Source organism: Sardina pilchardus, chromosome 7 (assembly GCF_963854185.1).
Source record: "Sardina pilchardus chromosome 7, fSarPil1.1, whole genome shotgun sequence".
NCBI classification, from domain to species: Eukaryota; Metazoa; Chordata; class Actinopteri; order Clupeiformes; family Clupeidae; genus Sardina; species Sardina pilchardus.
The window spans coordinates 17,810,228-17,837,771 of record NC_085000.1 but is presented as its reverse complement, the minus strand read 5'-3'; the positions used below and the strand labels follow the sequence as shown (position 1 = coordinate 17,837,771).

At 47.6% G+C, this 27,544-nt stretch overlaps 1 protein-coding gene and 1 long non-coding RNA gene across 2 annotated transcripts in view; one reads left to right on the top strand and one right to left on the bottom strand.

The window, feature by feature from the left end:
- Positions 1-27,544, bottom strand: part of iqsec1a (IQ motif and Sec7 domain ArfGEF 1a) — a 29,790-nt gene continuing 2,246 nt past the window's right edge. The window contains exons 2-14 of the mRNA XM_062540988.1: positions 19,518-19,794; positions 17,422-18,755; positions 16,290-16,451; positions 15,194-15,316; positions 14,659-14,829; positions 13,303-13,441; positions 11,346-11,375; positions 9,855-9,980; positions 9,180-9,279; positions 8,637-8,802; positions 7,549-7,724; positions 3,214-3,263; positions 1-1,217 (exon numbers count right to left, since the gene is read on the bottom strand). Coding sequence (XP_062396972.1) covers positions 480-1,217; positions 3,214-3,263; positions 7,549-7,724; positions 8,637-8,802; positions 9,180-9,279; positions 9,855-9,980; positions 11,346-11,375; positions 13,303-13,441; positions 14,659-14,829; positions 15,194-15,316; positions 16,290-16,451; positions 17,422-18,755; positions 19,518-19,794 — 3,592 coding nt within the window. The 3' untranslated portion in view covers positions 1-479. The remainder of the gene's footprint in view (positions 1,218-3,213; positions 3,264-7,548; positions 7,725-8,636; positions 8,803-9,179; positions 9,280-9,854; positions 9,981-11,345; positions 11,376-13,302; positions 13,442-14,658; positions 14,830-15,193; positions 15,317-16,289; positions 16,452-17,421; positions 18,756-19,517; positions 19,795-27,544) is intronic.
- LOC134087477 (uncharacterized) lies at positions 4,188-9,328 on the top strand. The gene is made up of 3 exons (XR_009939831.1): positions 4,188-4,237; positions 8,693-8,797; positions 9,217-9,328. It is a non-coding gene; the product is annotated as an uncharacterized LOC134087477 (long non-coding RNA).

Below are 27,544 nucleotides of genomic sequence, written 5' to 3'. Positions count from 1 at the left end.
TGAAGGGAAGATGAATGAGTACTAGTCGAATGGATATGTGAAAACGCAATGCTGTTGGGGGAGCAGATATTAGCTTTGGCTGAAGAAAGGGGCTGGGTAATGCAGGCCGCTGAGACAGGGGACAAGAGAACAAAACTGAAGAAATCCAACAATGATAACACAAGAGCCGGCAGAGGGAGCATCCTTTTGGAGAAATGAGGCCAGTCAGGTAAGAGTCGGAGTAGTAGTAGTAGTAGGAGTCTTTCTTTGCTTTTTTTCGTTTTTGCTTTTTTTGGAAACCTGCACATTATACAGCTGGTTAGAGCTCCCCCTGCTGAACAGGGAGAGCAACTGCACCACAGCTGCTGCTCACAGCGGCCCGGTCACTCACTGTCACTGTCCGTCTTGTCTGTCTGACATGTCCACCTGACGCCTGACGCCTGACGCACGACACACGACACTCGACGCTCGACGCCATCCTCAGCTGCAGCACCAGGCTGTCAGACCACAGTGCTGATGCCGCTGTGTTTGGATTTGGAGTTGCTGGGCCCCGGGCCCGCAGGCGCCCCCTGCTGGCTGTGGAGGTGATGGTGGTGGTGGTGCGATGACGAGGACGTGGACGGCGCGTGCTGGGAATGCGAGGAGTGCGACGCGTGCGACGTGTGCGACTGCCCGTGGCCCGAGTGACCGTGCCCGTGCGAGGAGTGCCCGTGCCCGTGCGAGTGCGAGTGTGTGTGCGCGTGCGAGCCGTAGCCCGGGTACTGCGAGGGGGGGGGAGCGTGGGACGAGGAGGAGGAGTGCGAAGCGTGAGACGACTGCTGGTGGAAGAGGTGCGAGTGTGACGAGGAGGACGGCGGGGCCTCCCGCTCCCGGCGGCTGTGGGAGGAAGACGAAGGGGGGTGGTAGTGGTGGTGGTGGTGGTAGGGCGGAGGGTTCTGCTCCCCCCTGTTGTGGCTGTGGTGTTGTTGGTGGTGTTGGTGGTGCGAGCCGTGCCCCTCCGCCTGCGCCGTGTGGTGCAGGTTGGCCGGGTGGGGCGTGTGGGCGATCAGGGTCGGGTGGGACGAGGGCGGTGGGGGAGGGTGGCCCTGTGAGGAGGAAGAGGAGGAGGACTTGCCCCGCCGGCTGCCGAAGAGCGACCCCAGGAGGGAGGAGGAGTTGGGGACGGGCGGGTGCCCGCGGGACGAGCACTCGTGGGTGGTGACTCTCCGGCGGATGTGCGGGCTGCTAATGGTGGACCCCTGCAGGGAAGAAAGAGGGACGATGACAGACCCGTCAGTGCCATCTGTTAACACCCCCTCCAGAGGCAGCTGTTCTCAGCCTGGTAGCGACTGGACGCATTGCCTCTGAGGGAAGAAGGTCAACAGTAACAACGTCAGAAAGGGATAAAAGGTTGCAGTGCATGCAGAAAGGAACATAATCAATTGATCAATGCACACTTAATCAATTAATGTGACCGCTGATGGAATACTAAATGGAAGAAAAAAATAATAATATGCACTGTACAGATAGTGGCAAAGACATATGAATAAATCTGGTCAATATTTGCAATAAATATGTTTGTCAATATGCAAGATGCACACAGTATACAGGAAGTAAAAGGACTCACACCTACATATACAGTAATGTGTGAGATTTCTAGGTGTACACGTTGGTGACATGTTAGCACATCCGAACAGCTACTGTACTTCAGACCCTGAGAGGAGGGGCATGAAGCAGGTTGTCTGTGCTGAAACATCATCAGGTCCTTTTATTTCCTGTATGCAGATGACTTTCTTCTATCGGTCTGATGTTTGAGTATGTGTGTGTGTGTGTGTGTGTATGTGTATTGTTTTCTCTACGCCATCTTTTCTTTTTATTGTCAAAAGCTGATCTCATAAAGATCTCATGAGATCTCATAAAATGGAAGATGGCTTCATTAAGGACTGTCAGAAAGTAAAAGATGAATGTGACAGAGAGAGAGAGAGAGCGAGAGAGAGAGTGAGTGTGTGTGTGTGTGTGTGTGATCCTGGTGCTGGTGTGCTGTCAGTAAATTAATCTCAGAAGAGGGAAACCTTCACATGCAGAGAGCTCATCAGAGCTCCGAGCAGAGAACCATCATGCAGGCTTTAACGGGCAAAAACTCACAACTTCAGCTCAGCATTCAACTTGGCAGGAGATTGTTATGCTTTAGATTTTCTGGTATGCACACTTTTTAAGCCTATATGTTACATCCTTCTGGTACATGCCTTTGGCGTTTATATGTGCAAGTATCTATAATACGTTGGATCTATTTTTTTTTGGTTTAGACAGAACACTGGATTGAGGATAAAATCAAGGGACACTTGGGATTGGGATGATTGCTTCTTTTGAAGTGAAATGAAATGATGAATTCACAGATTGTCCACTTGACAAAACGGATGGAATATGATGTATGAAACCTATGAATGAAAAATCTAATGAAATCCATATCAAAGTCCGCAGAAAAAGTCCTCAGCTACATTCACCCCTAGATCTCTTCCCACCCTGATGTCCACCCCAAGGGTCAACCCTCGGGCTTCTCAGTGGAAAACCGTGAGAGGCGGAATATAACACTCTGCGGATCACTAATCAATCATGACGTGTTTTGTTGTGTGTGCATAGCCATAGGAAACTCAGGTGAGGGAGGAAATAGGAGGAAGAGGAGGAGGGAGGAGGAGCAGGGAGGTTAAACGATCACAGAACACATGAGTGAGCGTATCACAGCAAGTGAGCGGGGTGAGCACCAGACAACTGACACACATCATGGGTCTGGGTGTTTGTGTGTGTGTGTGTTTGTGAGTGTATGTGTGTTTGTGTGGGAGGGAGGGAGGGAGGGAGGGAGGGGGTTAGTAGTAGTCATGCGCATGTAAACGAGGACAGGTGAGTGGGCCTCATGACGTCAGTGAGCATCCCTCACTCTGCAGGCAAAGCCCAGCTTCAACGGCAAGCAGCCTAGCATGCAAGTAACCGAGGCAGGCAGGTTAGGCAACGAGAACCTTTTGCTCAAAACCAAACAAATACAAAATAAACAAATCAACAAATAATAAAGATAAAAAAAGAATGATCTGGTCGACTATGAAGCAGGGAAGAGTGCAAGAACGAACAAAAACAAATAATAATAATAATAATAAATAATACTCTGTTTCTTTGAAGGTTTTTTTTTTTGTTTGTTTGTTTGAAAAACAGTGCACATCATCACAGAGAGAGTTGCTAAGACATCCACTGCTTCCTACTTACTTCCATATTGCTGTCTAGTGATCCTGCACTGCTGCGGCGCCCGCGCTTGCCTGCCCGGGACATGCAATACCAATAGATTAGAGATGGACAGCACAGCTGACGGCCACACACAGGTGCCTACATCCCTGGCCACTAGGGGGTGCTAAAGGGGCACCGTGAAAACACACAGCAAGCTGAACTGGAGCTGGACGTTGGAACTGAGGGGGGGGCGTAAAGGTGGTGAAAGTGTTTGGGAAGAGGGGGCTGGGGTGTGTGGGGGGGTAAACTGGCAGGCATTACTTGAAGGGTGGCTGGGATCGTTTCTGTGTGACAAACAATAACTCTCACCTAAACATACATGACAGTGTATGGCCAAGTAGTCTCAGGAGTGTTGAGCCGTAATTTGAAATTATTCTGATACACTGATAGCATGTTCAGGATGTTGAGGCTGTTTTATGATGGTCTTGTCTTCCTGCTCTCAATTTAGCATGTAATGTTTCACTTCCTCCAGCTGGGTTTGGTTTCTATGCACAAAAGGAACCAAATGTTGAGCCAAAAATACTGAATAAACTGTTGCCTTCGGAATGGAAATGTTGAACATAAAAGAAAGGGCCTAAAATAAATAGATATATATGAGATAACAAAGACTTTGTTAAATACACAAGCTGAATGCTGCCAATAAATGCTGACTGACCAACAACCATAGTTGTGGAAATAATCTTTGGTTTCTCACATGGTTTGGGCTCTGTGGGCAATATACTGTTACAAAGTTTGTACATTCGCTCTGGCTGAAGTGGCTGCATTGTGTCTTCCAATCATATGGGATGTGTGCGAATGTGTGTGTGTGTGTGTGTGTGTCGTTGTGGGACAAGACACACACAGAGAAACTTTGGACCCGGAGATAGCAATGATGGAATTTGATACGGATACACCCCAAGCCAGTGGGAGGTGGAGGATGGGCAGCTCTACACACAGACTGTACCACTCAGTGCCAGCAGCCAATGAGGAAACACTGACTAACAAATCATGCCACGTCCTGGTTCGAGTGAGTACAATGTCAGCGAGTGACCTAAAGAAAATGAAACAAAATCTACCATAGGGGAAGATTGGTGGAGGGGAAACAATGATCACAAAACTTTGTTTGAAAAAAAAAAACAACAACAAAAAACAAAAGAAAACGTAAACATAAACAAACAAAAGAAAACGAAAAAAGCCCAAACTAAGACGATTAGTCGCTCATGAAGTTAAATCGACTGAAAAAGTAAAAGTACATAAAATAAAAATCTTTGAATGGTGTCTGGCTGAACTGCTCTGATTTGGACCCCTAAATGGATTTCATTCCATTGTCTTGAATGGGCCAACTGATGGAACAGCTTAATGGGGATCTGAGGAAGAGTCACTTGAAGAGATTTGTCATTCAGTGGACTTCAAAGTTCAAAATCTGCCAATCTTGTGAGTTTATCGGTAAATTAGCCAAACTTATGAGTTTTATCAACAAAACTGAATTAATATGTTCAATGACACATTACACACTTGCTGAATATAAATACAATAATATACTAAATCTTTTTTCTGTCATGGTGATGGCATGTTGTGGTGAAAAACTATCTAAATGTGGCTAGATCAAACTCTCGGATCAAACAAAAATAAAAAAAATAACTTGCGCTTGGTTGTGAATTTAATTGAGCTGTGATAGCTTCGATATATTAGTTTAACATTACAAAATGCTAGAAATGTATTGATTTGTATCGATCTAAACAACATGCAGCCAGAGTGACATTTACTTCAAGTGACATCAGTCAGATCAAAATTAAGCTCAGTTGGGTTGAGTGAAGACAAAATATGAGATTGATTTGCTACTGAAACTGAAACATGATTCCGAACCTAGGGATTGAACAGAAATATGATGGATTGTGTGGAGGAGGAGGAGAAAGAGGAGGAAAGAGGAGGAAGAAGAAGGAGATGGGGAAGAGGAGGAGAGGGGGATGATGAATGAGAGTGAAACCACACAAATATCACAGTTATACAGCGCTGAGGATACCACAGGACAGCTGACTGGAGATCAGATCCAGCCCTGAGGGGTCCTCCAAGTATGTGGCTTTGTGACAAATCTGGCTAAGTTAACTCTCTCTGAGGAAGAAGCCAGGTGACCTAAAGGTGCTGAAAGTGATTCCGATTAACGTCACGTTTGTTGATATTTGTTGAATCAAACACCAAACAAACCCTCGACTCAAACTCTCGCTCGCCCCTTTCAGTAATTGGCTGGAACAGTTTTGTTATGGTGTGGGGGACACATTTGCTCCACTTAGGCCTACATAATATAAAAAAGATATATTTGTAACAAAATATATTTGTTTCCACTTCACTGAGCCAGGATTGTGTACAAAGACTGTTTTTTTTTACAGTGCTCTCACTGAATGGACTGCTACCGGATCATAAGGAAATAGTCACTGAATGTGACCAAAGGTGTTACAGTACAAATCACTTACAGAATCGCTTACAGTACTTTTAATGGGGCTTGGGATTGTGACGTGAAAACTTCGTGGGCAGCCATATTGGCAGCCTCACCCCTACTTTACTATGGATTACTATGGATTTACTCCCGCCTGTTAGTGTGTTCCTGTTACTTCGTTTTTGCCTTCTTGTTCGTATGTTGCTGTGTAGTGGGGTGTAACAGCGCAACCCAAGAGGAAAAGAATCGCTAATACTATACATTTTCTGCTTCTCGTCTTCTGCATCTGAATGAATGGGTTATTACATTCGGTGGGCTACCAACATGGCGGCAATATTCCTAGAATGCAACGCGTGTGCCCGAGCCCTATTGTCCTAAAGCAAACAAAGCAACAGGGCTCTTCCTTTGGAGGGTTTACCACTTAGCTTACCCAGGTTGGTCACTAAACCACATACTCGCAATACTCCCAAAATCTGACCCTGGTTGGATTGATCCAGCATGTTTAAGCCAAATCTGGGCCAGACGTGACCCAGAGTCAGCTGTCGCCTGGGAAGTTCGTGGTGAGATTTATAACACTAACACTGTAATTGGAGAAATGGTACAAATCATTCATCAATATTACACTCATCCGGCACAGTGTGATGTTACTGGCCGTGTCGATAATTGTGTTTAACAAAACTGGCCCTCTTACTGTGTTCTTAATTAAGCACTTCGATTGGTGTAGCCTACTGTTGTATGACATACATTACCTAACAGTCCTGTGATCTCCACTGCTGGTCAAAAGCAATCTTAGAAGGACACCAGACATTTCTAATGCTTCGGTATTTCAGTTAATTCTACTGCTAGGCTTTGAAGTCCTACACAACTTGGATTCACACTGGATTCCAAAATGTCTCTCTTGTCACTCTTGAATAGTTTTCGTTTGGCCTACAATATAAGACTAAGAGAAGTAATACTGCTGACCTACGCTCGTCTTTTTACTGCAGCCCCATCACTGATCTATAAAGAATACCTGGATAGAGCATCTAAGTCAAAATTCTGAAGCCTACATGGCGGCGGCCATTATGGGACCACTTGCCATAGGAATGCATAGACAGTAAAAGCAGAGAGGGTTAAAGCGGAGCGAGAGCACTGATCTATAAAGAATACCTGGATAGACTATCTCATTGTTGCTGACCCATCAACAATGAAGCCAATGGAACTGTCCCGAGTGGTCCCATAATGGCGGCGTGGTGTTCCAATTCCATTGTTGCAGAACGGCAACATTCTTTTACTGTCTTTTACTGTCTATGCATTCCTATGGCAAGTGGTCCCATAATGGCCGCCGCCATGTAGGCTTCAGAATTTTGACGTAGATGCTCTATCCAGGTATTCTTTATAGATCAGTGAGCGAGAGGCGCAAACGTTCCATCATTTCCGCATTCTGTCTTCACAAAGGGGAGGGGGGCTAAATCCCCCTTTAAGCAGACCTGCTAACATTCGAAATGCACTGCTTGTGTGGGTTGCCGATCTGACAGAGATCGATATCCCACTATGACGTCTTTGCAACACGCCCCTTTAAGCAGACCGGAACTGTTCGAATTTTGCTTCCATAGAGATGCATTACGTTGCTCTATCTTGTCAATAATTATATATTAAGGATCTTTGGTAAAAGACAGTAAAAGAATGTTGCCGTTCTGCAACAATGGAATTGGAACACATCGCCGCCATTATGGGACCACTCGGGACAGTTCCATTGGCTTCATTGTTGATGGGTCAGCAAGAATGAGATAGTCTATCCAGGTATTCTTTATAGATCAGTGAGCCCCATATGGATGGTATCGTACGTCTGTGGACAGACTAGCGGTGTTGAGGGGAGCTCATTTGCTGCCCTGGGTCCTCCATTATGACCTTTGACCTCTCACCTGCTTCGGAGAGGTCTCGTAGCGAGCTACTGAGCGCGCTCCTCTTGAGGCCCTCGCCCATGGCGTAGGTGTCGTCCAGGCTGGCGCGGCTCATGCTGCCGTTGCCCGCCTCCTTCTTCAGGCCCGACATGCTCTGGGACATGCTGGGCCGCACCACGCCCTTCTGCTTCTCCCAGCTCCGCTGCAGCGCCGCCACCGCCACCACACACACACACACACACACACACACACACACATATAGATGGACACACACACACACACACACACACACACACACACATGTACACGCACGCACACACACACACACACACACACACACATATAGATGGACACACACACACACACACACACACACAACACACACACACACACACACACACACACACACACACACACACATGTACACACACGCACGCACACACACACACACACACACACACACACACACACACACATATAGATGGACACACACACACACACACACACACACACACACACACACATGTACACGCACGCACGCACGCACGCACGCACGCACGCACGCACACAACACACACACACGGACACAAGCATGCACGGACACACATGTACACACACAGATGCACACGTGCGCACACACACACACACACACACACACACACACACACAAAAATAAGAACGCACCCATTCATACATAAAACATACACATAGAAACACGCACACAAAAAACAACACATTTAGAAAAAGAACATGTCTGATCTAACCTCAGTAGCCTACTAATGACAAATGTCTGCATATCCTGTGAAGTGACCTACTCAAAAGCTTTCTCAAATGAGGACTTGAAGTCATTTATGCACATTTTCAGTAGCCTACTAATGACAAATGTATGCATTTCCTGTGAAGTGACCTACTCAAAAGCTTTCTCATCTGATCTTTTGAACTCCCCCGTCTCTAGGCCGAGCAGCATAAACCCTGTGAGCCATGCCCCCATGTCTCGTTTGCAGAGTTCACATGAGCAAAGTCAGATGGCTGGGGGGTGGTTGATGAGAGAGAGAGAGAGAGAGAGAGAGAGAGAGAGAGAGAGAGAGAGAGAGAAAAAAACCGAGTGCTTACACTCTATCCTGCATTTTTCCATCTCCTGCACCTCGGCGATGGACTCGCGAAGGTCGTCTGTGAACTTCTTGCGGTCCTGAGGGTTCGGAGCGTTGAAGCTGATGAGGACTTTGATGTCAGCACCTGGAATGGCCGACGTGAGCCGGATGCCATTTGGGTAATCTGCCGAAATCCAAACACAACATCAACGCCGTCAAACAGTGTCAACTAGAAACGCAATGAGAGCCAAAGGGGACTCTTTAGTTTACAGCTTCAAGAGTGAGGTTACGGATAGGGCCAATTTCCCAGACATGGAGTAAGCCTAGTCCTACACTAAAAGCTCTTTTCAGTGGAGATCCTCATTGAAGTTATCTTTTAGTCTGGGACTAGGCTCAATCCATGTTCTAGAGACTAGCCTACTGTATAAACAAGGCGTTATTTGGTACATGGTGTGTCATCTAATTTGAACTGGAAAATTCCGCAGTCATAAATGAATATAGGTGTATTTTCTTTTGGCATGCACTAAGGTTTTCTATAGTTCTCTATACTGAGGCACTTACGCTGATTTTCAAAGAGAGTGACTTGCATCCCATACAGAGAGAAGGACTGCCTGAAGCTGTACGTAACGGAGTTCTTTTTCTTCTGGAAGATCTTCGTCACCTATGGAGGACCCAATATAACACACATCACGCTGAGAGAGGCATTCAAGTACAAGTTCAAATAGCTAGTAGGTTTACATCCTACAAGATCAGAGCTGAATGTAAACAGGATGTAGGTGTCAGCATAGAAAAAAAGCCACAGAACCCAAAAGTTGCAAATGTGTTGTGAACATTAAACATCTCTAAAGTGCTTTGTTTGGATCTTTCATTCCCCTTTGAAAAATGGGGGTTGCATGGTTTAAATCATTAAGGGTGCAGAAGAGCCATCGGGAAGAGGACAGGAAAGGAGGAGAGGGAAGATAGGGGAGGAGAAGAGAGGAGAAGAGGGGGGAAGAGAGGAGGGAAAAGGAGAAGAGGAGAGGGGAGAAGAAAGGAGATGAGGGTAAAGGAAGGGAAAGGTGCACAGAGAGAAGAGAGAACAGAGGAGAGAAGAGAGAAGAGGATAAGGGAGTGGAGGAGCAAAGAGGAGAGGATATAAGGGAGGAGAGGAGTAGAGAAGAGAGACGGACAAAAGTAGAGAGGAGGAGGAGAAGAAAGGAGGTGAGAGTGAAGGAAGTGGAGTGGTGCTCTGCTCACCACCAGGAGGTCGTTGAACAGGAAGATCTCCCGCTGGTGAACGCCTAGTTTCTGTGGCTTGTTGGGGTCTGGCACTTCAAACAGCCTGCAGTAACACACCAGTCTGCGGTGGGGCAGGGACAGCACCTGGAGAACACAACAAGCGACAGACACACACACACACACACACACACACACAGTTACTCAACAGGCTCTAATGAATCCTAAAAGCAACATTCTGTGCTATCAGTACTATTTAACACTTTTAAATGTCTGTAGCATTACATTATGTCTGCTTCTCAAAAAGTGACATTGGACTAAAGGAATTTTTCTGATACCAGACTAAATCTATATGTATTATTGATTTAACACTCATTTATAGTACAGTAATTTTATGGTTAACACCTAATATTCTCTTTGGTTTAAAGCAACACTAAAGCACTTTCCCTCTGTCTCACGAATGCCATTAATTCTGTAGCATTGGCATAGATAAATAAGAGTGAAGACATGAAAATAATTGTCACAGGCCACTATCTACGTATTAGAAATGGGTTGGAATCCTTTCGACCAAAATATTACTTTAGGTTTTGCTGAAAACGAGCTTTTCCACTTCTTAACTTGCTACATAATAAACTCAGTGAGTGCCCGTGGCAATAGTTAACAAGATGCTAGATAATGACTTTTCATGGTCAGCAGGAGAAGTCCCCTGTTGGCAGTTTCACTGCATTAAATAATAACGAATTAATTTTGAGGAGTTTGGATGCGGTCTCCTTACTTCAGAGGAGTTTGTGCATGCTTAACTGATCTCATAAATTGAATTATTCCCTTGAAAGATTCATCACTTAATCCTGAGTTTGAAGTGCTCCAGGCAATGGACAGTAGACAGACAACTTTATTGTGGACTTTAAATGGCTGTTAGAAAAGACCACTGAGTAACGCTATTTGTGTCCTCAACACCGCCGGGCATCTGTAGACTTTGTGTGGTCCAGACCCTTGTAATTACTTATGTCTTAACGCTGGCCTGAAAATGTCAACTGTTTGAGCACTTCTCCCAGTGAGTGTGTTGGTGAGCTCACACTCTGCAAACAAGTCAGGAATTTGTTTCTGTGCTGACCATAAACAAGAGCCCCAAGAGCCCCCCTCTTTCCATTTAGAACGTCTTAACAAGCATTAACTGATGCATTAACTAGTTATAAGAACAGAAAGTCTTTAATACTCAACTCAAGCTGAATATTTGACGTTTGGATGAAAGATATAGCTTACACTGTGTATTTGAAAAAGTTATACAGATAATTACACTCCAGTGCATTAATTACGTAAACAAATGTTGCTCTAACAGCATTGGCAAATGGAATTTATTCACTGATACAAATAATGCGTTACATTAACAAATCTTAGCCAGTTCCATTCTCAGTAGGCAGGCTGGGGAATGGGGAGTGTATGACTTGTCTATCTGGGTGGAAAATATATGACACAACTGTATCATGAGAGATATGGTGATCTTTAACTTACACAGCCCAGTCCATGGTGAAGAGATCCAATCTGTGTGAGAGAGAGAAACAAGGATGAGTTATAAAAAAAAAGACAGGTCTCAGAAAGCGCAGGTCACAGAGAGGTTTACAGATCCACGCTGACGCCTGAAGCTGCCACAGCTAACCTTTGACCTCTGAACTATGGCATCAGTAAAAGCACCAGTTTATAGGGAAAGAAAGGGTACAACGAGCACTACATGAATTACACCAGATGTGAAGCCCTGTAATATGGTAAACAGAACAAGATGTACTTGAAACATATTCCTTACTGAGCTGTATCGTTTGCTAAGCTGGACCACCCTAATGCCAAAACACACATTCACATACATGCAACATATGTTTATCTCATAGCCATAATATACCATGTACACATTCACCTCCATACATTTCTCAGGGCTATGTAGCTGAATAATAAAAAGATCCCTGACACGCTGAGACCAGAGAGCAACGAGTTTATTTAAAGGTCCTGCCTAGCGCTCTAGCCCTCTGTTTCTGGCTTGCCTATAGAAAGCGTACATCAAAACAGATGAGGCAGCATCTCTATGCCATGGCCTCAATCCCAGATAACTGCAGCTATTAAGAGATAGAGGGAGGCCAGAGAAAGAAAAGAAAGAAAGAAAAAAAAGAAAACAGGAGGAGAAAGTCATGAGTCAGCTGGAGACATGCAGGGTCGACTCATTCATCACCACGGAACAGTGACTTACTGACAAGCTCCCTCTTCTCCACGAGCAGGAAGATGTTAGAGGCAAGCCGCGTGAAGGTCTCAGACATGACTTACTGCATAGCACTTTATGTTGGAGTGTGTTACTTACTGCATAGCACTTTATGTTGGAGTGGGATCTGTGGGGTGGTCTGCTGGCTTAAGCTGTTTTTCTGCTTATAGCAGATTGAGTATTCTAACTGGTAATTTTTCCTTCCTAACTTTCCCTCAAGAATGAATTAATGAACGAATGAATTCTGTCTATCTATCTATGTTTACGTCAGTATCTGTATGAGATAGCTCGTAGACTAGACATCCATTTAATATCCCTGCAAACAATCTTGCAGGGACAGGGGACAGTTACTGATAAAAGCAATGTGCTGTTAAGTGTCCTGCTTCAAAGAGTCCCATGTTGTGGCCTAAATAATCCACAGACCTTCTAAACATCCATCCATGCAGTTAGCTGCTGACTCTGACACCAATCTGGCCATACTTTGGTCTGTAACTGCTAGATCCACTGAAATGTGCCAGTAACAATTACTTCATTATGTTAGGACATGGGGCTTAGACGGAGATAATGCCCCTGCCAACAACATTGCTGAGAAAGGTGGCAATTACTGATAAAAGCAATGGACAACTAGGTCAATAGGTGTATGGCTGCAGGGGGGCCCTAAAGAGCCATCCATGCCGTTACAGTGCGGTCACACACTTACGTCCGCCAATGTTTGCATACACTGAATTTCATTGGCTGGCACTGGCGCGATCCGTCAAAAGTTGAAAATTTCTCAACGTTTTAGCGCAGGCAACGTATCCCAGGCAATGTATCCCAGGCAACGCATCCCAGGCAACGCATCCCAGGCAATGCATTGGACCCACAATTCAGTGCGGCATCAAATGAAGTCCAGCCAATGTAAAGTGAATGGGAAAACAACGGACGAATGTTGGCGGACGCAAGCGTGTGACCGCACCGTGATCCTGATACCAATCTCGACTGGGTCCTGAACCACCAGACAGTAAGAGCGCGGGGCTGTACACATTCCAGGATCACCTGCTATTGGTACACACACACACACACCCATTCCCAAGCTGTGACTTGAGCATTTAGATTAACGGCCATCATTAATGTAGTGACTGTGATGATGAGACTGAGAGTAATGGGGGGGGTAAAAGGGACTCATAAAAATGTCCTTGAAGCGGCAGCGGCGGCTGCAGTGTCGCTCGACGTCGGTCGACTCACCGGCTTCTTGCCCACGATGAGCTTCTCCACCTTCTGCACCTGGGAGACGTGGTCCTCGCTGGTCTTGAGCTCGCGCTTGCGGATGCGCTCGTAAATCCCCACCAGCGTCTCACGGGGGATGTCCTCTCCATCATCCCGCCTGCAGTGCACCGGGCACAACAGCAGGACATTACGGAACATACACTCACACAGAGGGACACGTTTACACATGATACACACACATATCAACCCAGCAATAAACCACACACATACTGTACACACACACATACGCACACACACGCACACGCACACACACACACACACACACACACACACACACACACACACACACACACACACACACACACACACACACACACACACACACACACACACACACACACACACACACACAAACAAGATAAATATGCAAACAAAGGTATTGACAGACAAGAACACACATACACACAACCACCCACAAATAACAGGAGACACAAAAATACAGACAAACTTGCAGGCTGCGAATGAAGATATTTTATGTACTCCTTGTTCACACACCATTGCTTCACAAATAAGCAAATCAATTGCCCTGTTATTCTAATTCCCCTGATTAAACGACACAATTATACATTGAATGCCTGCACAGTCTATTTGCCATTCTGCTGTCATGGGCATTCAATCAAAACTCTGTAATGGCACTGTGGCCTGGAGGACCTGTTAATCAGGTATGCGCATTTCTCTGATTGCCAGAGTACTGACGTCAAGCCCTTCAGCTGGTACAGCCTGACCAGTGTGCTTTTAAAACATTATAGAATCAAGGAATATATGGACGTAAAGAATTATATGGACTTATCAGATGTAACATCGAATTGTTAAAAAGCTATGCGTTAATGGAATGTTCAAGTGCAAGGACTTCAGGTTATTGTATAATCGCCATATAACACCACACAAGTAATTATTATGCGTGTGTGTGGTGCAATATCCATCAGTGTGACCAGCACTGCATAAACAAATGCCTCAGTGATTTAGTGTCGAAAGCCTGCCTACTGTAGTGATCAATACGTTTAAATGATTATTCCAGAGATGTGATAATTAGAGTGCATACAAGGACCCTCTTCTGTGTTGCTGACTTTCTACTTGACTGAGGTGATTGATGATGCTTACAGCTGAATACCCACTCAAAAAACAGTGCTTTAGTACATTAACGCACCTAACGTTTAGAACTGTCACAGCTGATTAAACAGGCGTGATGTAGGTCCCAATTACTTAATTACTTCCTGCTGTATGACTGATATGGATTTCAGCGTTGCCATGCATAATAATGGTTGCTTGGAACTGGTACTCTATCTCCATGGAGACACTTCAGCACGTTGTCACTCACCGCGGAGGTTCTTGATGAAGTCCTCCAGCTTCATCTTCCTCTCCGGCTTCACGTTGGGACTGTACATGTCCGTGTTGAGGAGGATGATGGCAAATGCCAGGATGAAGATGGTGTCCGGATTTCGGAACTGACGCACGACCCCGGGGTTACATATGCAGTAGCGCTGGCTGGAAACACACGTCGGAAAAGAGGAAGTCAAATCACTGATCTTTCATGGGCCATCAAAACTCTTTGAAGAAATTAGTCTTCATTCAGTTTTTCCCAGCAATTCAGCAAAACACTGATGAGTCGTTAGAGTTTTATCATCTTCTTCCTATGTGACTAGAACACACAATCTGTCCAGGAACACGAAACATTGACAGGAAGACAGTTTTCCACATTTCACTGAGATAACTCTTCTGAGTATACATACACCCCCCCCCCCCCCCCCCCCCCCCCCCCCCACACACACACACACACACGCACACACACACACACACACACACACACACACACACACGCACACACGCACACACAGTCACCGGTCCTCACCTGAAAGCCTCTATCATGCGCTCAACCTTCTGTGCTTCCCCCTGCACCCGGATGTGGGCCTGGAATTTCCTGAGGGCTTCGTCCAGCTCCATCCCTGAGAAGTCCATCTCGTCCACCACACAGCTGCAACACAGAGGCCCATTCATTCATTAACCACTCTGTCTCTCTCTCTCTCCCTCCACCTCCCTGGCCTCCGGAGGCCTCCTCCTCGGGTCAAAGACACTGTCTGACACACCATTTGTTCCACAGAACAAAAGATGAAGACAAAGAAGAAGAAGAAGAAGGGAAATATAACTCGTCTCACATCTAAAAAGCCCAACCTCCCCCCTTTGTGGTGGCAAAGGCTTCCATTTGCTATTTAAACTGCTAGGCTTTTGCAGAGGAGCAGGGGGAGCCTTGATTAGTTCTATGCAAATCAAATGGCTCACAAAATGATAGTAAATGAGTCCATCTGCAGGGAGGCTTGTTAAAAGGCCGGAGTTGTGAGCAGTAAAAGAAATCACAGATCTCGCTAGTAAAATCCAAAGAGACCTCAACAGAGAGGCAGGCGAGAGAGAGAGAGAGCGAGAGCGAGAAAGAGAGAGAAAGAGAGAGAGAAAGAAAGAAAGAAAGAGAGAGAGAGAATGCATCCCCCGTCTGAGAGAATCCTAATTACCCACACATTGTGTTATTTGCACAGATCTGCAGTGCCTTGGGGTGATGTGAAACACTGTATTGACAATGAGCACAGCTTAGGAGACTAGCTAATGGGAAGCGATTTGCAGATATTGAAATGAAGCAATCCCTTTTGCATGGGAGTAAAATGTAATGGCGCTAAGGCAATCCACACGGATTTGCTTTGTAAGGTGACAAAGTTTACACAATTAACTCCCACACAAAGTAATTGAAATATATTTGCAGAGCACATAATGAGAAGGGAAGCTCAAAGGGAATGAGGGAAGCTCATAAGGGAAGCTCATAGGGAATGAGGGAAGCTCATAAGGAAAGCTCATAGGGAATGAGGGAAGGTCATAAGGAAAGCTCATAGGGAATGAGGGAAGCTCATAAGGGAAGCTCATAGCTTCTGTGAGAGGTCATCATGAACAGGGATACTCACTCCAGCACATCCCTGTTGAACTGCTTCTGTCGATTACCCAGAAACTCGCCAATCATCTGTCGACTCAGACCTTTCCTCTGAAGCAGGAAGTGAGCCACTCCCACAGGGGTGTCGGGGACGAACCCCCTCTCCGTCAGGTACTGAATACCTTTCTCGGGCTTTCTGGAAGAAACACAAAGTCACCTTGAGTTAGGCAAGAAACTTAGATGCCTTACTCCAACGCATTGTCCCACATAAACATATAATTGCGTGGTATTTTTTTGGTCTCTTAAAAAACAAAACAAAACATTGTGGATATAAATAGCTGTGTGCCAGATGCCAGAAAACAATTGGGTCTTATGTGGGAGAGCAGTTTCCCCAAGTAAAGTTTCAGGAACAAAACACCACTTGAAAGTGTCCGAGAGACTCATTGTGTGTCCATGGAAAACGAAAAACCAGCCAAGGGTGTGAAGAACTAAAATAGGCAGATGAGACAGAATCAAATTACAGCTGGCAGTGCTATTTCTGTCAGTGATATTTCCATTCTGTGCTTTTCTCAGGATGCGTTATTCGGAGAGGTTGTTCATAGGCAAAAGTAGCTCTATCAAGCTAACACAATAATTAGCTGACCTTTTCTAAAAAAGACAATTACATAAAACTTACGTAAGTAAATATAAGGCAGCTAATCATGACCAAACTGGTTTAAAGAGGTAATTAGTAAGAGCAGTGACTATGTTCTGTTCCATAACATATAGCTATGGACTATTTAACAAAGTCTACAATACACGTATTGCTTAATGAGCTGAATAAGCTTCATAATACCAGTGTTCTCTTGAAGTCCACCAGTAATACACCCACTTGATATCCCCTTCGTCCATTTAGCTACGGACTATTTAACAAAAGAAAAGTCTACAATACACTTATTAGTTAATGACCTGAATTGCTTCATAATACCACCATAAGTTCACCAGTCATACACCCACTTGATATCCCCTTCGTCCAATTCCCCACAGGCCAGAGAGGTGTTTAGGGATGTCATGCTTAGAGATTTTGGTGGTACGCTAATTTTCTGAAGAACAATCAAGACTTCACGATTATTACGATTATCTTGTGTGAATATTTTTCACCCACAGGCCAGAGAGGCGCTACGTACTTGTTGAAGAGGTTGAGTCCGATGCGGTAGTAGCGCTTGCGGATGACGTCGTTGCTGAAGGCGGGCGAGTCCCAGCTGTTGCGCGTCTCCTTGTGGTACGTCTGCTTGCTGAGCGTCTGCTCGCGGAGGCTGTCGCGCGACGACGACTCCGAGCTGCAGTTGATGGTGTCGTTGGAGTTGGACGTGCTGTTGATGCTGTCGTTGTCGCCGTCCGAGAAGTCCGACTCCGACTTGCTCTGCCGGTTGCCGTTGATGGCCAGGTGGCTCTCCAGCTGCCGGTGCCGGTGCCGGATGGGGGGGTGGTGGTCGTCGTCGCCGCCGGGGCCCCCGCTACCGCGCGACGGGACGGGCCCGCGGGGAGGGAGTCCGTGCGAGATGTGCTTGGGGCTGGCCTGCGGCGGGCCCACCACCGCGCGCTCGAACACCGCCTGCCGCTTGACGGAGCTGCGCTCGGAGCGGTCGCTGAGCTCCACCGAGCTGTCGCTGGGCGGCTCGATGGTCAGCAGCGGCAGGTGGTCAACGCGGAGTCTCTGCTGAGGCAGCGGCGGCGGCGGCGTCTGATCCTGGCACTCCACCGACGGCGTGCTCCGGCAGCTGGTGTCCGTGTCCTTGTCCGTGTCCTTGGGGTCGAGCGGCCAGTAGTCCTGCGAGGAGCTGACCGACTGGCCGCCGCCGCGCTGGTCCGACTCGGTGCTGGACGGCTGGTCCAGCGAGGAGCGCGCCAGCTGGATGGGCGGCGAGAGCTCCTCCTCGTCGATGAAGAGCGTCACGTCGCTGTAGGAGGCCATCATGTCGTCCAGCTTGTGCCGGTGCGCGGCCGCGTGCGCCGGCCGGATCTGGTAGACGATCTCCGGCTCCACCTCCTGGCGGCCCATCATCGCCTGCTCCGAGGGGCCCTCGTCGCCGTGGAGGCTGCGGCAGTTGAGCGCGTCGTCGATGGACTCGGCCAGCGACTTCACCTGCCGGGAGAAGGCGTCCTCCAGCTCGGTGATGGCGTCCGTCAGGTCACTCTGGGCGGCCGGGGACGCCATGTTCCCGGAGTCCTCCATCTCGCCGCACTCCTCCACCATGGCTCCCAGCGGACCGCCGTCGTCCGTCAGCGACACCTGCTTGCCCTCGAAGTAGGAGCTGTGAACTTTCTCGGGTCCTTCAAAGGAAAACTGCATTCTCATATTGGACAGCACGATCCTCCGTGACATGCGGTTCTCCGACATGGAACTCCTCAGGCGCTCAAAGTTTTTGTTCATCTGATACTGACGGAACGCCGTTTGGATGGTGCGCGCTGCATGCCGTGTTATGAACCGTCCTCCATATTTGCGTTCTAGCATCTCTACCTGCGGAACACGAGCAGAACACAAAAATCATTTCACTCGACTTACAAAAAGACACACAGCTTACAAAAAACATGTCATGTTCCCTGTGAACTTACAAAACACAACACCCAGCTAACACTGAGCTCTAATGTACAGTAATACCAAAGATTCTAGAGCGGAGCGCCCTATGACCTTTGGTAATACGGAGCAAATGAACACTGGAAGAGGATCAAGATTGAGATCCAGGCGAAAGTCTCCTCCTATCTACAGCGTGACCATACAAAGTAACCCTCTGTGTTGTTTCATTCTTCTTGAACCACTCCAAAGCCCTTTGGCATACTTCCTGGTGTTTACATTCCATTTCAAATGAGGCTTTCATTACCAGAGCCTCCACAGTGACCTCACACACCATAGCGCAATACACAACCTGCAGTGTTGAACAACCACAGGCTACAGCGTACAGTACATGATGTAAGTACTAAACGGTCTGTTGCATCAGATCCCTACCCTACTAAATCTCCCACAGACTTTATAATCAAATTACAATAATCAATGTATGTCATGAAAGCATACTTTCAGTTTGAATCAAATTAATATTTTCATTTAATGTCTTAAATTGTCTCTAAGGTCTGTACTCAGTGAAGTAGAGTTGTGTGGAAAAAAAATCAACTCTTATCATAATTCCCTCAGTCTAGTCTCTTCAGTGCAGTTAAACACTGACTGTCTCACTCTGGTAAATCTCTCTGAACTGAGATGATGTGGCGTGCTGTGCCGCTGCGTCACCTGTTTGTCCTGGAGGTCGGTGGAGAGCTCATAGCTCTCGGAGAGCGAGCGCGAGCGCTTGATGGCCTCCTCCTCGGCCTGTTTGCGCAGGATGGACTGCGAGTGCTGCAGCTTGGGCCGGCGAGGCCTCTGAGGACCCGGCTGCACCGGGTGGCCGTACACGGCCCCGTCGAACTGGTCCGGGCTGATGGACGAGCTGCGGGTCACTGGACCCTGGCTGTAGTTGGCGCCGTCCAGAGACGAGCCGGGCTCACTGCCCTGGACATCGCCCTCCACACTGCGGAGACACAATAATAACACACAGGTCAGTACAGTGGCCACATAACCTTCACATCTGAAGCACTGTGCATTGCATTGCGCACGCATGGTGTAAGCCGGAGGACAGTGTTTTATGCAAGTTAAAAGAAACAAAACCATATTAATACCATAATTGCCCCGTGTATGAACCTCATAGCTGAAGATTTTTTTTTGTGCAAAATCAACGTACAAGCCGGAAATTCTGGTATATAGTCATTACAACGACTACTACTGTATGAACATGGTCATCCACGTTGCAAGCGATGATTTTCTACAGTCTACGGTTGCAAGCGATGATTTTCTACAGTCTACGGTGGCAAGCAATGATTTTATTGTTACAAGCGATGAACAGCTCTCAGCTTCAGAGCATCTCTCTAGTGAAAGTGACTTGTCTCCGGAGTGGCTCTGCAGCCATTGATTATTGCTCCATTTGGCAGACAGCTTTAGCCAAAGCAACTGACAGCACAGGTACTCATGCAGGGAATACATGTGATTTGACACAATCAAAACCAAGACCGACAGTACACTGCATCACAGAAATACACCAACTACAGAAAAACACTGGTCGACAGTGTCTGACTGACTAACAATACAAGCCATAACATGTTTTGTGCATGGACATAAGTAAGAATAAAATGAAAGAATAAGTAGGAATAAAAATGGTCCTAGTTAGTCATTCCTTGATTGCCATGGAAGGATTTTTTATTTTTTATTATGACTTCCTGTGATCCTGGAGGGGCCATAATCCCGAGCGAGGAGTCGCTGTTGGTGTTTATCAATTTCACTCCACGAAGAGTGCGTTAAATCTCCCATCGAAACACAAGCCTGCTTGTTCCCATGATCCAGTTGTTGCCCCAACATTGCGGGCGGACTAATTAATGTTATGCTAAAAGCCCTGCAAGCGAGACACAAATCCATTAGTGCCCGTGTGAGTGAACATGTCCTCTCCTACTAAACACGAAGGTGAAAATGAAAATCACTCTGAGGCTCTCGCCCTCCTTTTCATTCTCCCTCTTTCATTCTCTCTCTCTCTCTCCCCTCTCTCTCTCTCCCCTCTCTCTCTCTGATAAAGCGTACCTTCCACAAAAACCTCTGACAGGAGTGATTACTCCACAGCTTTCCAAATGGCGCCTCCAATGCGTCTCACGAGTCAGCATATGTAAATACTAATGAAACGGGGAGGCCCCAACCCCTGCACACACAGACAGACAGGCAGACAGGCAGGCAGGCAGCCATTCATTCATTCGTTCACCCGAGAAGATTATCGGGGTGTTACTCACTCCTCGTCACCCTCTTTAGCGCCGTGCAGCGACCTCCTCCAGGAGGACCTCCGGCTGGCGAAGAACTCAGCGCTCCTTCTCCAGAACCTATCTACCATTATTGCGCCGAGCGGTGCGGCTCAAAGGGCAGCATGGCCTCCCGAGCGAGCGGAGGCAAAGTCTGGTCTGAGGAGAGTGATCCCCGTGACAAATGGTTTACCAATAACCCTCACGTCACGTCTGCCCGTCTTGTTTATTGACATCTCTGCCTCTTAGCTCGTCAACGTCCAAAAGCGTGGCATCTGGCTGGAGGACATACTGTAGGCTCACATGAAAGTGATATTAATTTGTGATCTATCTTCAAGGCAGCAAAAATAGTTCTCTATGAAGACGGTCATGTATTCCATTACAGCAGTGCACTCTCGTTCTTCAGCCCTCCGCTCCTGAACAGGAAGCAGTCTTTTGAGCGTTGACCTCGCCTGAAATGTAAACGCGCCACACCTTTCTTTGATTTGCCCAGTACACAGTCTCCCAGTGGCTGTTGTGCGGCATTAGATCACAGCCCAGGCCCCGGGGAAACACGACCTCGCGCTGGTAATGTGATCTGTCTGTTATGACCGGCATTCAGGAATGTTTGTTTACAGACTAACTCCGAGGCGTACCAACCCCTGGAATAATACCAGGCAAATGTAGAGCAGTAAGTGCTGCTTCATGGAGAACTTGCACGCTCACTCACAGCTCTCCACGCCCACAGGACTCGGTGGTCAGGTCTACCCCTCTAAAACGAGTGTGACCGTCCACTTTTTCTCCAGTCATCAAAGCCAAGGCTGCTAATTATATTATGACACTGAGATGGCATTTTTAAATGCAGCACTCCTTCTGCAAAAGCAATCGCAGGTCCCATTTGGATTCTTGCTCAGTCAGGGGTCCGGCGCGTACCAAAATAAAAGTGTCACGTCTGATCTATCAGAGGAGATGAGTTATTAGATGTCTTGGGCAGTGGCTGGGAGTCATGGAGGGTCAGGGTGACTCAGTATTTTTAGATTCGGGGCGAACGAGAGCTCTTACCGCTCGGCTAGGGCACTTTCGCAGGCTATACTCAGCACTGAGCACCATCCAGCAAGTACACACACACACACGCCCACACACACATGCACGCACGCACACACTCACACACCCTCCCCACATACACGTACAAATGTACCCAAACTCACACAGGCACACTTGCTTACAAGCAAACACACAGACACATACACCGAAACACACTCACTCACTGTCACGACACACACACACACACACAGACACACACACTAGAGTGTTTGCAGCTCACAGACAGACCCAGATAACTTCACACTGCTTACATAATGGCAGTTGGGCTGCATCTCCCCCTCCATCTGCCCTGGCATCGGTGCCATGTGACGCAAGCGCGCCCCCCCCCCCTGCCCCCCCCCCCCCCCTCGTCTCCCGGGCGAGAATAACACCTAGCGTGCGTGCTGCTAAGGCACCGGTGGCAAGGGACGGCTGTACCCGCTCGGCTCGGGCTCAGCGCGGCGCTCTGATTGGTCCGCGCTGGTCCCGCTGCCGCCACGCCAAATGAAATCAACTGAACGCCGCTGAAGCACTTGGCAACATGTGGGATGGGGAGGACTTTGATGGGCAGGGTGAGTGTTCTCTTTCCATCCCTTTCTCTTTCCCTCTATTGTGTTTTCTCTCGCGCACACACACTGACTGCTGTGTGTGCATGTGTGTGTGTGTGTGTGTGTGTGTGTTAATGGAAAATAGGCAAGACAATAATTAGTGTCGCAATTTGATGGACATATAAAGTATTGCCTCTGAGTGAGTGAGTGTGTGTGTGGTTGTGTGTGTGCGGGTGTGTGTGTGTGTATGTGTATGTGTATATGAACTAATCAAAGTCAGGCAGTGACAATAATTAAGCTCCCACATGTGTGTTCACCAACCGACGCATACCAACAGAAAGTCAGTCAGAATGACAGCTGGGAGATGGAAAGATGGTCTTTGAAGGAAAAAAAACAGAGAGAGCTTTTCTTCCCCTCCAAGCTGTCTGACGTACAGCAGCGCTGGTACATTCTTCCAGCCAAAGCAGCACAGGGCCGTCCCAGATCCGCACGACACACAGACAGCATCCGGGCCCAACCCGCGCCGACAACCGGACCAGAACCACCCCAGAACTGGGAAGGGATTCGCCTCGGAATTAGCTGCCTTCTGGCTTTATTTCTCCCTGTGTGCCCTTTTCCCGGCACACTGCGCCTCCATCCCCCCTTTTCCTCTCTTCTTCCCTCTCTCCCTCCCTCCCTCCCTCTCTCCCTCCCTCTCTCCCTCCACACCCTTTTCCTGTGTCACCTCAACACATACCACGCTCCACTTCAAACAAATGACTAAGATTAGCCTGAATCGTTTCTCCAGGTGAAGCACATCCAGAGAGATATAATCTTTGGCAGACCAAGGTTATTGTCTTTAATAACATGACCTAGCCCTTGAGCTTGAAGCAGGAATAAGGTGTGTGTGTGACCACCACGAGTCGGATAATTGCTGTCTACCAGGCGACAGAAAAATGTCTGCGTTTTTAGCATGCATATGCAAAGCGCCGCTATTTAACATTTTAGCATTTGCATTTGGCCTGACCTTGGAAAAACTCCATCTGTCAGAAGGCTTGTCTGGGGAGCCTATTCCCTGAGAGCAGAGGCGTCTGGGAGACATCCAGCTCTGATGCGGCGTGAAATCGCCCCCAATCGGGGCCAGATTGGGGCCATATCAGGGCCATATCAGGGCCACATCAGGGACCAAACGCAGCTGCTAGCCAGGTGTAGCCGACAATGGAACAAAAGTGGCAGCTTCATGCTAAGAAACACTTAGCGCGGAGGGGAGAAATTCCATAGTGCCGTGACGACAGCGATCAGCGTCCTGAGTGAGTTGGACAGTGTGCTGTGCGCTGACTGCTGGAGACAGAGACAGAGCCGAGCAGACGCTATAGCATTTGTTTTAGTCATCACTAAAGAATTGGGTTGAGCCCAAGGTTACCACTCCCAGGGGAACTGTAGATACTGCAAGGTACTGGAGAGATAGCGCAAGCATAAAGATGCATTTGCATAGGATTACGGAGAAATCTTGCACGCAAGTGGCTCTTTCACTGAGACAGACAAAGTGCATGTCTTCTTCTTCTTCTTTCTCTCTCTCTCTCTCTCTGCTGTGTGATGTGTGTCTGTGTGTCTGTGTGTCTGTGTGTGTGTGTGTGTGTGTGTGTGTGTGTGTGTGTGTGTGTGTGTATATACAGCTTGAAAGCAATCTCCAGAGAACAGAAAAACACATACACGCACACACACACACACACAGAAGGAGAGCAGTGTTTTTCCTGTGAGGTCACCATAACCTTCTCACCATGCTGAGGTCATGAGCAGAGAACCTTCAAGAGAGCAGCTGTGTGAAGAGAGAGAGAGAGAGAGAGAGAGAGAGAGAGAGAGAGAGAGAGGGAGAGGGAGAGACACACACACACTGAGAGAGAGAGAGATAGAGAGAGAGACAGAGAGAGACTGAGAGAGAGAGAGAGAGAGAGAGAGAGAGAGAGGGATGAGGTGAGCTAGAGGACATCCATCAGAGAGAAATCTCCACAGCTAAATCCCCACTCAAACAGCAGCTGGTTTCGGCTCACATGTGGCCCCGGTCTGGCCCTCAACACGGACACTTCCAGTATCTATCTGTGTGCAGCCCTCAGTTATTAGCCACAGATTCGAGATTCAAGAAGCACCAACAAATACATTTATATTTACTTTCCACAATGCAGATACTTTTATTCAAGGTGACTTACTGTACAGTGCAATTCAGATCTGTGCTTTTCGTCGGTATGTGTTGCGGTGCATTGATATGCTTCCTGGGTACTCACAATGTCAGCTATCCTGGGTAAAGTCAGGGTAGATGCATTTGACCCAAGTTTACAACTCTGAGTTGGAGTGGCATTTCATGGTGTCATTTATTGCATTGTTTATTTTTGTAGTAGATGGTCAGAAAATGTTGACCTCCACAAACTTTTCAAGTTGAAAATCCCTGACATGAGTTGTCTAGAGTAGAACACACCATTAAACCCATGACATTTGTGTAGACACACATCTTACACACCACAGTGGGCTTGATACAGTATGAACTAAGAGCAGAACAACAGACTGGCAATGCCACAAGACAGGCAAATAACACAACCTTTCTTTCAATGGCTACGTTTTTAAAACTAAAAGGAACAAAGGATGAACGACAACAGAATCATTGAAAGCGCAGACAACACAAATAAAACAAAAAAAGTTAAATAAAAACAAGGTTACTATTCTTCTCTCAGACTTCCCTCTTGCCAGCCTTGACGTGAAACACCCACAGCGCTCGGGCAGCCAGACAGACCCTTTCATGGTGCCCACTCTGTAAACACGAGGCATACATTATAGCGCAGTGAGCATTTGACCAGAGGTGGACCGTGCCCGACGGCAGCGGCGGATCATAACTGTCTCGTAAAGGCAGAACCGAGCCGAGCGGACCGAGCGGAACCCTCGGGCCCAGAGTGGCCCGGTGTGGCCTGGACCTTCATCTACCCCACGGGCCCCGTTTGCAGAGGTATGTCAGCTGCCAGTGATTTGCAGCAGAGGCCCGAGGTGGGCTGTGTGTGTGTGTGTGTGTGTGTGTGTGTGTGTGTGTGACATATGTATGTCTGTTGTATGTTGTGTAAGTTTATCTGTGTGTGTGTGTGTGTGTGTGTGTGTGTGTGTGTGTGTGTGTGAGTGTGTGTGTGTGTGTGACATGTGTATGTCTGTGTTGTGTAAGTTTATCTGTGTGTGTGTGTGTGTGTGTGTGTGTGTGTGATGTGCATGTCTGTGTTGTGTAAGTTTATCTGTGTGTGTGTGTGGCATGCTACCTTCACTGTGTGTGTGTGTTTTCAGGTCCCTCCTGGGCTCCTGAGTAATGTGCCTGAGGTTACCGCTGCCCTTCACAACATACAGGAAAGAATTCCAGCATTCCCAGGGTTCCAGAGCCACACACACACACACACACACACACACACACACACACACACACACACACACACACACACACACTAAAAAAGCATAGGAGTTCTGGGAATGGAAGCTGCTAATCAGGTCCAGACGCAGGGCTGGGTGAGGTTGGGTGTTTGGTGCCTCCACCTCTCCACTCCCCCCCCAACCTACACACACACACACACACACACACACACACACACACACACACTGAGGCTCACGCCTGTCAGAGGCGTCCGCACCAAGACATCGAGAGAGACGCTCCGCAAGTGGATTAACACATGTGCAACCCCCCCTACCCCCCCCCCCCTCCGCCCTACAAAAAACACAAACAGCAAAACAGATGTGCTCTCACTCATTCATTCACTTGCTCACTCACACACACACACACACTCACACACACTCACTCATAGATTAACTTGCTCACTCACTCACTCACTCACTCACTCACTCATACACTCACTCACACACTCACTCACACACTCACACATTCACTCACTCTCTCACTCTCTCACTCATACACTCACTCACTCACTCACGGGGAGGTGAGAAAGGCAAGGGTGTTAACTCCACTGCCAAAAGCAGTTACATGTGTATAAATTGGAACATTTTATAAAGGCATAAAAAAAAAAAAATACAACCTACTCATTTTCAAAATGAAACCACACGGGTCATGTGGACGAAGTCCGTTACATTCCTTACCAAAGCGGAGCTATTGCACTGGCCAGTGTGTGCAGTGTATTATAATAACGCAGTTGGCAAAGTGAATGGCGGATCTGGCCAGACAAACGTGATCATTACGAGAAGCCAGACGTTATGCAATCGACAGGAGCCCAGTCAAAACGCCCCTCCTGTCCCGTAGACAGGAGCGCAGTCAAAATGCCCCTCCTGTCCCGTCCAGCCTAAGTCCAAACACCCGGCAATCTGTGGGTCCGGCCCGTCTGACCCGTCGCTTAGGTCTAAGAAGATTATGGCAGCTGGTTTCAGACAGGCGGCAGGCTGCCCGGAAAGTGCCTCGAAAGTGACCGTCGCGGTCGCCCGTCTCTTCGGTCGTCCCGACCAGTCGCCGGCACAGGCCATTTCCTCAATGGGCCAGACAGCACTGCTGCAACCCGACACCATGCCGTCCAGCAGATCGCAAGGGGCTTTGAAAAGGGGGGAAAGGACTCCCCTTGGCTAACATCAGTGTACTGGCTCGCCGACACGGGGAAATGTACTTCAGAGTGAGCCCGCCATAAGTCTTTAGCTGGAGCCCCCCCACCACACACACACACACACACACACACACACACACACACACACACACACTCCACTTGGTGTATGGTCTTAATAAGAACGCAGAGACGGAGTGGGGAAAACACATGTGGTTGGGTGAAGCTCGGTGCCTGCCAGAGTAGTTTAGCATAGGGGATGAAATTGGTTCAGTCTCCTCTTGGATTGG